This window comes from Amblyomma mixtum, chromosome 5, assembly GCF_055824585.1.
Source record: "Amblyomma mixtum isolate Tamu chromosome 5, ASM5582458v1, whole genome shotgun sequence".
In the NCBI taxonomy this organism is placed as follows: domain Eukaryota; kingdom Metazoa; phylum Arthropoda; class Arachnida; order Ixodida; family Ixodidae; genus Amblyomma; species Amblyomma mixtum.
Window position 1 is genome coordinate 156,662,659 of NC_143016.1, and position 13,475 is coordinate 156,676,133.

At 49.4% G+C, this 13,475-nt stretch overlaps 1 protein-coding gene across 1 annotated transcript; it reads right to left on the reverse strand.

Moving 5' to 3' along the window:
- Window positions 1–2,379: 2,379 nt before the first annotated feature.
- Window positions 2,380–11,796, reverse strand: LOC149344242 (uncharacterized). Its single transcript, XM_089546227.1, has 2 exons — window positions 10,291–11,796; window positions 2,380–4,247 (listed from the first exon to the last, which is right to left on the reverse strand). The coding sequence occupies exons 1-2, from the start codon at window positions 11,794–11,796 to the stop codon at window positions 3,861–3,863; spliced, it is 1,893 nt and encodes a 630-aa protein (XP_089402353.1). The 3' UTR covers window positions 2,380–3,860.
- Between the last annotated feature and the right edge of the window lie 1,679 nt (window positions 11,797–13,475).

Genomic DNA, 13,475 nt, shown 5'->3' on the forward strand with positions numbered 1-13,475 from the left:
ATTCATTGTTTCAACACTACGGTCGTCTGTTTTGCAGCGACATTCTGAATTCCTCTACCTTCCCTCTTTATACTAACTCGTTAATAGCCTTTAGCTTCACCAGTTTCCTCCGTTCCCTCTTCAAATCTAAGCTAACACGAGACCTTACCATTCTGTGGTCGCTAGAACGGACCTTACCGAGGACCTCCACATCCTCTATGATGCCAGGGTGTGCACACAGTATGAAGTCTATTTCATTTTTACGCTCACCATTGGGGCTCTTCCACGTCCACTTCCTGTTTGCTCGTTTGCGGAAGAAGGTATTCATAATCCGTAAATTATTTCTATCTGCGAACTCTACTAATAACTCTCCCCTACTGTTCCTAGAACCTATGCCATAGTCACCTACCGCCTTGTCTCCAGCCTGCTTTTTACCTACTTTTGCATTAAAGTCGCCCATCAGTACAGTGTACTGTGATTTTACTTTGGTCATTGCCGATTCCACATGCTCATAGAAGCTTTCAACTATCTGGTCATCATGGCTTGATGTAAGCTCGTAGGCCTGCACCACTCTCAGCTTGTACCTCTTATTAAGCCTAATTACGATAGCTGCCACTCTCTCGTTAATACTGTAAAGCTCCTCGATGTTGCCAGCTATATCCTGATTAATGAGGAATCGCACACCTATTTCTCGCCTATCTGCTAATCCACGATAGCACAGTACATGCCCGCCCTTTAGTACTGTATACGCCTCATCTGTCCTCCTCATCTCACTAAGCCCTATGACATCCCATTTAATACCGGCTAATTCCTCCAATAGCACTGCTAAGCTAGCCTCACTTGATAAGGTTCTTGCGTTAAACGTTGCCAGGTTCAGTTTCCAATGGTGGCCTGTCCGGAGCCAGAGATTCTTAGCGCCAGATCTGCGTCACAGATCTGACCGCCGCCTTGGTCTGTTGCTCCGCAGCCGCTGGGTACTGAGGGCCGAGGGTTAATTGGTTTGTTCATAAAAGGTTGTGGCCAAGTACTACACCAAGGTGGCCAAATCTTATTCTGGTGAGGAAGTGCGTTGTCGGTTCTGGTCACTGAAATCAGGCCGAGCTCCAAGCCTGGTTATGCAATTCCATCCACACGCGGAGTTTTTTTTTTAATCCGGTGGAGAATTGCGTGGCACCGGGATTCGAACCCCGGTCCTCTTGCACGCGAGGCGGATGCTCTACCTTTACGCCATCGCAGCTATGGCTTGTACGATATTCTAAAACTACCTATCCTTTTGCCGATTACTGCAGGTGAAAAAGAACAAACAAAGTGATAACGTGAGAAATAGAAACAAACAATCTGACAGATTTTATAAACCGCTTAGATGCAGGGACAATACGGAGTTTATGTATCGCACGAACAAATGAAGCGGCGTGCTTATCAGGTGAGGCACTAGCTGTCATAAAAATTGTGAAGGTTGAACGACGGCATCAGTCAACTGGTTCTAAGAATTGCAAGTAAGCATGCGGTGGTGCCTAAGAAATCCAGAGGAATGTTTTCCTGCGATTACCAGATCGGAGATAAAATGCGGAAATCATTTTTCGATCGACAGTCTGGAGATTTTTATTGTTCGTTGCTACTTTCATTTCATTGTCGTGGGAGAAGAGGGAGCTTCCAGTTCGGATGGAAATTTAATATACTTTCAAAAATTTGGCGGTGGTTTAGCTCTGGTTAAACCTGGAGGCATGCGAAAGCGACGAGGCGAGAGAGAGAGAGGGAGCCGATGCAGAGCGCGGCAGCGGCGGCGGCCCCGGCAGGCTAGCTATGCGTCGCTACTTGCGCATGATCAACTGGTGAACGCGATGGCGGCATGTCTAAGTCAGCAGCGCAGTGATGGCGGCGGCGCGCCAGCTGTGCCCCATGCGATCTCACTGCTTCTCGAGCATGAGCAGTATGTCCTTTCCTCTGCTCCGCGAAATGGCTCGGAGACTAGCGTAGTGTTGCGTTCGCTACATAAGTCTTTAAAATAACATCCATACGTAATAACATTAAACATTCCGGTTTAACCGCTATATGTTTCAATTACACTGCAATTAACTTCGTTGGGAATTCCGCTGAAAAAAAATACGCATCCATCCGAACCGGATCCGCTTAGGTTTAAGTAGAAGTGGACCCCAACATTAAGTGGAGAGTTTTCCGTTCCAAAATGACGAAAAGTTACTTGTGTCAGATGGAATAAAGTCAGGTGATGTTACGCATATGCATCGTCAAATGGCGACTGGTGTGCAGTCAATAGATGAAACGATTTTAGTTTCCAGCGTATGTACGGCTGTCTACATCATAAAAATTGAAATTGTGTATGTGTCCTCTAAAGCCATTATTTTGGTATATTCATGCTTAGTTCTTTCTTAGTGCAATTGCTTTAATTTCATCACTGATGTCAAGATCTCCTCGATCAGTGATAATTACTGTTGCGCCACCAAAACCCGAGTTTATGTTACAAGGGGACATGCAATGGTATGGCGAGAAAACCATGTGGACAGGTGCGGCATGACGTCAGGATACGAAAATATGGTTTCTGAGAATGGTGGCAGCCGGTGAACTTCAAAATAAATGGCCAGCGTCCAAGAATTGCGTCCGTGCTGCAGTCGCCTCAAGCACTCAAGGAATACTCAGAACGCTTAAAATAAATGAAAAAAATTGACGGGCGATACAAGCAATCGAGGCGTGGGGAATGGGTTATCGTGCCGTATTTTTTGCCCTCCCGCTGTGGTCATAATGTCCCGCCGTTTTATGTGACTGGCCCCATGCTCGTCATATGGCGTTGCTGGTTCAAATTTCCCAGAATGCAGTGTGAGTTGATGCAAGCTGCGTTTTGGAGAGAATAATTGTTGATAAAGACGTTATCCAAAGCATAGCACGCCACGCTTGCAGTATTAAACAATATTTTAAAGGCTGCACCCATGGCCGAATGGTCTAAAGGACCAGCCAGCGAAGCAGAACTGTCCAAGGTACCGCGGGCGTGTGCATCATGCTCAGTCAGTTAAAACACTTCCACCACTATTTTATTTCGACCAGATATCGTATACAAACACCCCTTCCTGCCGCGGTTGAGATGCGTTGCTTCACCTCATGAAATCTGCACACTGATTTGCGCATCCTTGTTCACATAATCGAGGCAAAGTTCGCCGCATGAAGCCATGCGCGACCAAAGCCATACTGAAACCACTTTTTCAAGGACAACATCTGAAAGGCTCGACTGGCAACGAACGAAAGAAATGCCACACCATTTTTTCGCTCTTGGGTAGCAGCGTAGGCTGGCATGGTTTTGGTGCTGGAACATTGATATGATGACCATCTTGTGCAACAGCATTCTCAAAAGGGCCACAGAAAACGATGTTATCCTTTCGAGCCATCGAACTAATCGAAATGCGGTGGCCGGCCCTCCACGGATTTTATAGGCAAAAATGCAACTTGTGTTTGTCGCGATCAGGTATAAAGTGCGAACATTAAAAACAATGCATATAAAATGACGCTATCAGTCAGCTCAAAACTTCCACCATTTTCACACATACATGCGCCGTCATTTAAAAGAGGTTGCAATAATAAATAAGGCGCAGAACACAACTCTAAAATTCGTTTTCACAATCTCAGGCCTAGAGAGGAGTGACGCCGTCAAAGCCCGATCGGAGCTTTGGCGATCATGCAAGGCCAAAACACCGAGACCTTCAAGCATGTCCACCATTTTCTCATTCCAAAGCTCCAAAGCGTGTCTTGGTGGATGCGGCAGATGAGGAATATTTTCTGTCGGCTTTGCTCTCGGTGTGTAGTTTTTATGCTGGCCCCAATGCGAGCAGGTCTGAAGGGCATAGTGTTCAGCCATGTTTTTTATGTCACCGGGTTTAAAAGCGGCGTGGGCCACAGTTGTGCGGTCTGGGAACGGAAACAAGATCATGCGTCTCACAAAGAACAGTGCGGTCAGCAGAATACGCAGATTCCGTGTACAATTTCCAGTAGGCGCCGTCTGTGTCAATGAGTGAGGGTACGATGATATCGAAGCGCTCCGGTGGCACACCAGGTATCCAACCATGCACATGGATAGATTCCGCAGCAGGGAAGAGTAGGCACAAGTTGTGCAGCGAGCGTGACAATTGTTCCGACGCTATCCCGGTCGTCGTGACGCAGAGCCGGCGTAGCCGTGGTGCGTCCATCTGTCCTCGGAAGAGCAAGGACAGGTCCAAGGGGACAACACTGCTCTCCAATTTCAGGCTCTCCACCTGCACCATTACCTGTAACAGGCATTGCAATAATTCGCATGGAGAGTACTGCTGTTTCAAGAGGAAAAGCTGCGGAAGGCATAGAATGCCTTACAAACATCGACGCTTGGTAAAAAGACAATGTGATTTCTTGGGAAAGAAAACGGCGCAGGAATTCACTTCTCAATTGACACCTCGAGTGCGCAATAAGGGAAGGGACGAAGGTGGGAGTGAAACATGAAAGAGCTGCCGTAGTGGAGGGCATTGGATACCTATCGGTGACCAGGGATTCTTTAACGTGCAACGCCATCGCACGACACAAGGGTGTAACCAGCCGGAGGGACGACGCTTACAGCAGCATGGTCAGTGCAAGAATGAACCACTGTTTATTGAAGGCACAGCTTTTATAGGCACGACGCTTGCCGGCGTTCTGGGCCAGCCGAGTGGGACGCGCGCCGGCGTTCTGGGCGAGCCGAGCGGGACGCGCGCCGGCGTTCTGGGCGAGCCGAGCGGGACGCGTGCCGGCGTTCTGGGCGAGCCGAGCGGGACGCTGTAACCTACTGCGCATTACTGTTGCGCATCGGCGCGATGCAATAACTGATGCGCGGCACTGATACGAACACGAAACGTGTCCGTTACATCCTCCCTCGGGAAAGAACAAAATGAGACACTTCAATATAACAGTCACAGTTAGGGCACTTGATTAAAGTGTTCGCCATAGCGTAGCCTCTGTGGGGGCCGGGAGGTCCGAGTTGATCTTCTCACGGTGGGCGACGATGGGATGCTCGACGGAGAATTGTATCCACTTGCTGGTCGAGAAGATTCCTCACCGTTTGTAGCAGAGGCCACTCTAGAGGATTGTGCACCTGATTCAGCTGGTGTCGTAGGTTGCTGTGTACGGGGCTGAGAACCCGAACAAGTGTCGTCGTCGCTTTCACTGGTGTACTGCTCCGCCGTCCTAAGCAGATGCCGGCGGTTCCGCCGCAGCATACGTTGATGTTTGGTTTGTACCAAGTAGGATCTTGGAGCGGTTTCAGCAACGACCTTCGCTTTACGCGACCAACCAGCAGCATCCTGAAGTCGCACCGTTGAGCCTCTGTGTAGTGCTGCCAAAGGCTGTCCAGCCCTGGCTTGGTGGCGTTTCCTTACTGTAGTACGAGTCACCCTGCCGAAGTCGGGAAGGTTAGAACGAAGTCGCCTTCGCTGAAGAAGCTCACCCGGAGAATGCCCATCTTCCAGCGGTGTAGAGCGATATGCAAGAAGACCAAGCCAGAAGTCCTCCCGGGCGTCGAGGGTCTTTTTCAGGATCCTCTTCACGATCTGCACTCCTTTTTCCGCCAAGCCGTTCGACTGCGGATAACGGGGGCTCGATGTTATATGATGAAAGTCATATGCTCTGGCAAACGTGGCAAATTCATGGCTCGAGAACTGGGGTCCGTTATCCGTGCATACTTCCACTGGTATACCATACCGGGCGAACATGGCGCTAAGGGCTGCGATCGTGGTTTCCGCAGTTGTGTTGTCGAGCGTGGCGACCTCGGGAAAATTTGAAAATGCATCATACGCAACCACGTACGACTTGCCCGCATAGGAAAAGATATCTACTCCAACCCTGTACCAAGCACATTTTGGAACGGGTCGCATTAGCAAGGGTTCTTCTGGCTGCCTGTACGCGTATTTTCTGCACGTTGCACAGCTTTCCACACGGGCAGTGATGTCGCCATTCAGACCAGGCCAAAAAATAAGTTTCCGAGCCCTCTCCTTACATTTTTGCATCCCAAGGTGGCCCGCATGAATTCTTTCCAACATGATTCGTCGCATACTTTTCGGTATGACGACTTAGTGCCTTTCAGCACTACTCCATTAACGACAGAGAGTTCGTGCGAAAATGGCTTGAGTTCACCTGTCACTGGCTGCCCGTCCACCAAGCATGCTATCACAGTCTGGAGGTAGCAGTCCCGTGCAGTTTCCAGCTGTAGCGACCGCAGCGTTTCGGAGGTGACCATGTAGCCCAAGGACTGGACGGCGTGAACCTCAACGTCGTGTGTTGTGCCACCTTTTTCTTCGACCTGATCCTTTGTTGACCGTGACAACATGTCAGCGAGAACGAGATGTTTTCCTGGAATGTACTGCAAGACAAAGTCGTACTTTAGCAAACGCAAAAAGAATCGTTGCACTCGTGGTGGCATGTCAGCAATTTCTTTCCGTGCTATCGCTACCAGCGGTTTGTGGTCCGTTTCGATAAGCACGTTTCTACCGTACACGAACTCGTAAAACCTTTCGCAGCCAAAACATATCCCAAGTGCTTCCTTCTCAATTTGGGCATAATTCTTCTCGGCTTGCGTTAAAACACGAGATGCGTATGCTACGGGCCTCCACTCACCACTGTAGTCTTGCAGTAATGCTGCACCAACGCCGTCTTTTGATGCGTCACAGGTAATCTTGGATTTTCGTTGCGGATCAAAGATTGCAAGAAGGGGGGCGGTGGTCAGGATTTGTGTTAGTTTTTTCCACTCCTGCGCATGGTTATCTGTCCATTGGAATTCTGAGCGCGTCTTGATAAGCTCACGTAGAAGCGTTGTTCGCTCGGACAGTCGTGGGACAAATTTACCAAAGTAATTAAGTACACCCAGCATTCGCTGAACGTCACTCTTGGACGTTGGTGTTGGTATATTCACCAAGTTTTTGATCAGCTTGGGGTCAGGCGATATGCCCGTTCGGCCTATGATATCGCAAAGGAATCTGACTTCTTTCACCCTAAACTTGCACTTCTGGATGTTGAAAGTCAAGCCGGCTTTCTCGGCTGCTTTTAGCGCTGCTATCAACCGCTCATCGTGTTCTTGTCTACTGGAACCCCATACTAAAATATCGTCAATATATACCAGTACGCCAGGTAGGCCATCAAAGACTTGGCTCATACTCTGTTGAAATACCTCTGGTGCGGAAGAAATGCCAAAGGGCAGCCGGAGAAAACCGTATTTCCCGAACGGCGAAGAAAAAGTGCAGATCCTCGAAGTCCGCTCATCAAGCGGTATCTGATGATAGCCCGAATTTGCATCAAGGCAGCTGAAGTACTGGGCATTTGTTAAACGGGCTTCCAAATCTTCTCGCCTAGGAAGCGGGAAATGCTGCCTCTTTATGTACTTGTTTATAGCCCTGGGATCCATACACACCCTTAGCGTGCCATCTTTCTTCTTTGCCAAAACTAGGGGGCTGACCCAGTCGGTAGGTTCGTTCACCCTCACAATGATGCCAGCACGTACCATTCGGTCAAGTTCTTTTTTAAGGGGTTCTTCTAGCGCCACCGGAACTCGTCGCGCTGGTTGCACTACTGGTATCGCTTCAGGTGACAAGACCATACTGTACGCCTGCTGCAAACACCCGAGGCCCTGGAATATGTGCCCGAAATTTTTCAGAAGGTCATCAGTTGCGGTCTTGTCTACGGCACATACCCTACGCTGGACTAGCCCCAGAGCTTCACTCGCTTCTAGCCCAAGTATGGCTTGACGCCCATTTTTCACCACAAAGAACTTCACTGTGGCAGAAGTGTTCCCAAGACGGACTTCAAGCGTACACGTTCCAAAACACGTTATGATGCCCCCGTTATACGCCCGCAGGATCGAATTAGTCGGCTTCAGTTCTTCTGCTCCCCGCAGTTTTTGGTAAATCGACATAGGAAACAAGCTTGCTTGCAATCCGGTGTCCACTTTAAAACGGATCGCACAGTTACGAACTTGAGCCTTGACCATCCAATCCCTCTCGCGCTTTGCCGTGGTGACTTCTAGGATGTCAAAGTCCGCGTCTTGCTGTTCTCGCACTTCACTGACCCCGGCTGACGCGCAGCAACTTGCGAAATGGTTCAGCTTGTGACACAAACGACACTTCTTTCCAAAAGCTGGGCATTGCTTAGGTTTGTGCCAGCGGTTGCACTTACGACAACGAAACTGTTTTTTTGCTTCTTTCCCCTCTTTCGAGGGAGCCGCGCGCCTCAAAATCGCGTCGACACTATCGTCCCCTCTGTGCCAAACTTCATTCCGCTGTGCTAGCGTCTCTGCTGCTCTGCACATTTCCTCTGCTTTTTTCAACGTCAGCTGGTTGTCCCGCAGCATCTTCTCACGTAGTCGAGGATTACACGTGCCAAATACAATCTGGTCCCTTATCATCGATTCTTGCAGCGTGCCAAAGTTGCACTGTGCCGCTTGCTTTTTCAAGTCACGAACAAATTTTTCAAAAGGTTCTCCCTCCGCTTGCTTTCTTGAACGGAATACGTATCTTTCATGTACTTCATTGCTAACTTCGGCACAATAAGCATCAAACTTGCTCACCAAGGTGCTGTAGTTCGTCTTGTCTTCATTGTCGCCAAACTGGAAGTTGTTGAAGACGTCCAAAGCGTCGTCGCCAGCGATGCTCAACAGGAGTGCCGCCTTGGATGCATCCGATCTGGGCTGGTCCTTAGTCTCCGTCGCCTGCAGAAATAACTCGAATTTCTGCTTAAAACGCTTCCAGTTTTCTGTTACGTTACCAGTCAGCCGCAATGGCTCTGGTGTCTTCAGCAGGTCCATCGCACGCCGGACGCAGGGTCGATTTCCATAGGCCTCAAAGGGCCACTTCTGACACCATGTAACCAGCCGGAGGGACGACGCTTACAGCAGCATGGTCAGTGCAAGAATGAACCACTGTTTATTGAAGGCACAGCTTTTATAGGCACGACGCTTGCCGGCGTTCTGGGCCAGCCGAGTGGGACGCGCGCCGGCGTTCTGGGCAAGCCGAGCGGGACGCGCGCCGGCGTTCTGGGCGAGCCGAGCGGGACGCGTGCCGGCGTTCTGGGCGAGCCGAGCGGGACGCTGTAACCTACTGCGCATTACTGTTGCGCATCGGCGCGATGCAATAACTGATGCGCGGCACTGATACGAACACGACACGTGTCCGTTACAAAGGGTGCCTTTTAGATTTTGCCTTCTGCTAAAGGCGACCGCCGCGGTTGCGTTTGATGCCCGCAAACCGCAGAGACCCCCGTGTGCTTAAAGATGCAAGTGAGAGTCTAAGAATCCCTGATGAGCGAAATTTATCTAAAGCCGTGCACTACGTCGCCCCTTTCACAGTTCCTCCCTTCACTTCCTTCTACCATTCCTTTCGGCGCAGTTCAGGTGCCCACAGAGAAATGAGGTAGTTAATGCATTGTACCTTTTCTTACAACCAGTTTTCGCTTTTTCAGAGCGGTTGATGTCTGCGCCGAACGCTTGATGACAGCTATCACTACTTATAGTCCATGAAACATTGTGCAGGAGATAAAGCTGCTAAGGGATAAGTTTATCACCAGATAAAGCCTACGACGCTATCAGCTTTTAATATGGCAATATTCTGGTAGCCTTGGGAATGGCTATGCCCATAATGTTAGAATTCTTTCATTTCAAAATAATACTTGCACACTGACATTTTTCTGGGTAGATGCTTCGGACTGTTGGTTCATGAGTGAGGGGAAAACCATAGCGCTGAAAAAGGTAAAAGACCGAGAACGCTGTGTGTCCATTTATCTCAGTCGCTGTCTTGATTTTGCGTTACGTTTTTTTCTGTGAATTCTTTTATGCATGAATTTAAATGAACAGCGTTTCCCTATCTTTACTTCACTATCTTTATTATTATACTTCTTCAGCTGCATTAAATTGCTCCTTGATGTCGAAATTCTGGGTATAATTTTCTTAACTGTACAGTGAAAACGACAGAACGTGGCCTACTCGCGTTTGAAACATTCAGAAAATAGGAAATACAGATCGCTTACGATTGCTGAATTTAATTGCAGAGATGTATGTATCAACCTGTAGGTGCTATATTTTCGACACACACATATTTATGTAGACTCTGCATCAGAGGGAGCATGAATTCGATAGAGGCAGATAAGCCCGTGCACGGTGCTATGTCAGCAGACGTTAAAAAAACCTCAGATTATTGAAAATATCCGCAGCCTTCCTCTCCGGCGTCCGTCTTAGTCTGAGTTGAAAGTTGGAGGAGGGGCACTTTTGTAGGCACGATACAAACACCACAGGGTTAGACTGGGCAAATCGCCAACAATCCTTACCTCTGTCAACGCCGCTAGTGTTTCTTCAGTTGGAAAGCGCCCTAGTCCAAGGTTCCGGAGTCTGAGTTCACGGACCACGCAGCCCCTGAGGAAGCGCAGATCGCGGATGTGCGGCAGATCGCACAAGGTAAGACGCCTCAGGGGGCGCAGTAGGCGCAGCCCTTCGAACACCTCTTCGGTACATGTGGAAGGAGCGTTGCAGAAGGCGCAAGTCAGTGGCCGCTCAGTGAGAGCAGCGCGCACGTCTAGCTCCGCCAGCCTGAAGGGCGCCTTGGCGAGCTGTTCGAGGCGCCCGCGTTCGCGAAGTGTACAAGATGGCAGCGTCAGTGCGCGTAGGCAGATGAGGCTGGCGTTAGCCAGGAGGGAGCAGCAATCGATGTTCTCTTCAAAATGGAACGCAGCCAGATTCAGCTCTTTCAGTCTGTGGCATCCTCTGAGGAAGTGGAAGAAAAACGTGTCACCGGCTGCACTTGCCGAACACTTCTGGGCCGCTGTGTCTGACGTGGAACACTTCAGCGTCAACGCTCGCGTGTTAGGGTGCAAGTGGTGACCAGCCGCTGCTTCGAGAGTTGCAAACGCGTCATCTTTAATGACAATGAAGAGACTCGAAAAATCTCTCCGTACCTGATGTGCAGTTCTCCGGTCTAAGACCACGCAGTTCGTTGATGGCCTCGGATTCTGCCTCACGACTACATTCCGAGATATATTCAAACTTGCCTTGAACAAGCCGAAAACACTTTCGGGTGCGTGTGCTGGACCGCATGCGTCCACAGGCCCCGTCCTTCCCGTTTCGTGGGCTGCAAGAGTGCGGTCGTCGGTGAAGGTGAATGTTTCAAACTTCCCTGCTGTGCCACGGTGGTAGCTCTCGAGCACTTTGTATGCGGCTGTTTTGAGTGTTCCCCCAAGCATTATCTCGTGGAAGTGCAAATTGCGAAGGCTGGAACAGTGCTCGAGAATGGCGCAGAACAGAAGGTTGTTGACCATGCCATGTGACACCTCAACGTACATGCCGCGCAGGGTTTCAGAGATTTGTGACGGCATGTCATCGCTGGGGCGCTTCCATAAAAATCCCGCGTCATTCTGGTCAACTGGATATCTAAGGATTGACCATTCGAGGAACTGCAGACGACGGAGCCTGTCTCGAAGGAGGCGAAGCACTGCTGTCGGCAACAGACGGGTGTTCGCGCAGCGCAGTGTGGTCAGATTGATGCACCTGCGGACGCAGCCTTCCACCGTTCTCGAGTCGGCTGCCAGGAGGTTATTAATGTCTAGTTCATATATGGCCACCGCCCGCATCTCGTCCAAGTATTCTCGAAGAGAGCCCGCTGAGCTGTTTGGGTGAAACTTTGTGGTTTGCAGAACGCTGGGGTCTTGAGCCCGTCTTGAAAACACAGTCGAAGTTTGTTCAACGGCCATGAGGTCTTCGGGAAACAGGAAACCGAAGATGTAGGTGATCAACTCCATCGGCAGAGACAGAAGCAGGCAGCGTTCGTCGGAGGATGCCATGGCGGCCACGGTCAGTGCTTCAGTGGTCTTTGGGGATATTAGTTTCCGCGGCTGCTGATATCACGGAACGGGCAGGCTGAGACTGAAATACTAGTAGGTGAACCGCGCGTGCTTCACCCGCTCATGCAGGATGGCAACGGCGCCCAGCTTGTTGGTGAAGATATGATATTGCGGTTCAGCGCATGCGTGCTGTCTATGTATCACACGGCTGTCCCAGAACCGCTTTATCAGCGGTAATATAAATGTTATCCTGGCTACAAAGCATAAAAACCGCCATTTATGTCACTTGTCCACTTATCAGAACAGCATACAGACTTTCACCCACATCATTATGAGTGTATGCAACTTGTCCTCAGAAAAATGCGCGTAGCACACGAAAGAAGATGGAACAAAAATTTACCAATTAGGTATAATTTTGAATTGAAGCATTCTGGCTGTTAAAGTTAGGAATCATTTGAGGTGCTTGTGAACTAACAATAAATTTATGAAATGAAATCAGTGATGCCATGTTTCCCTGGAAATATTACTACGGCCACTTAATGCGACGCTTATTTGCCTTATATTCGTTCAGTTGATTACTTCTGCTTACAGAGTCACAATAAATGATTTAGGGTTTACCTAAGTGTGCTTTAAGCCTATTGCACAAATCAAACAAATTATGGAGGAAAATAATTCCTATTATTGCTAGGTAACAAAAATTAGATTTACAATCGAAAAAAAAAACAATTGCTTATGCATGCACGAATGCATGCTAAGAGCTTCCCTGAAAACTCGTTGCCAGCAAAGTCCCCAAGGTAATGCAATTTCTTCTGCATTCTAAGCACTGCTCATCAATGCATGAACCACAGCGGTGGCCTTGCCGGGTGGTTGAGCACCCGTCTCGCATGCGGGAGGTGCTGGGTTCGATCCCCAGCGCCGCCGTGTATCCGCCGGTTGTACAAAGCGTGCAAGCTTGTTGCTCGGGTTTTCAGACCTAATTGCAGGGAAATGGGTATTGGAATGCACCTTGAGTAGACAGAAAAACACCTTGTGCCGTGACCCTCTTTAGCCACAGATGGCCTTGCGCCATAAAAATTCATTGTCATCGCCATCTTCAATGGAGATAGTAGCAAATTTAATATGTATGTACCTATTATCTCTTGAAAGCACTGCCAACGTTTATTCTTTTTTTCAGCCGAAAGGTGGTCGTGTTCCTGAGAAAATTAAAAATGAAAATCCTGAAAGCTTTCAGCATGTAAGTCGGCCGTGAATTTTTCTCACGTCGACACCTGTTGACGGCGCCGTCATGCTACGGCTCTCCGGCCACCTAAAGCAAGTTAACAAGCCTGCATCATGTGATATGGCGCCAGATACTACTGCGACGGCATCAGCGGTAGACGCACCGCATTCCGTTCTATGCGTCAGCACTCTTAAGTCCGCGGTGTTTACGTGTTCAGGTGTAGTCCGCCAGCAGTGTGGCTGTCGTGATCTGTGGATTAGGGCCCTGTGCATATGTGGACGTCAGCAGAATGGTGGTGTCGACGACACGCACGAACAGGAAGCCAGCGGAGCGGTTTGGCTTAGGTAAAATTCCGCGCAGAGGGAAAGCAGAGACGCGCTCATCTGCAGTGGTTTCTTCATCTTCTAGCGGGGCTCGCCGGTCCTGAGCTATTAACAGTCGACGAAGTACTGTACCTTGC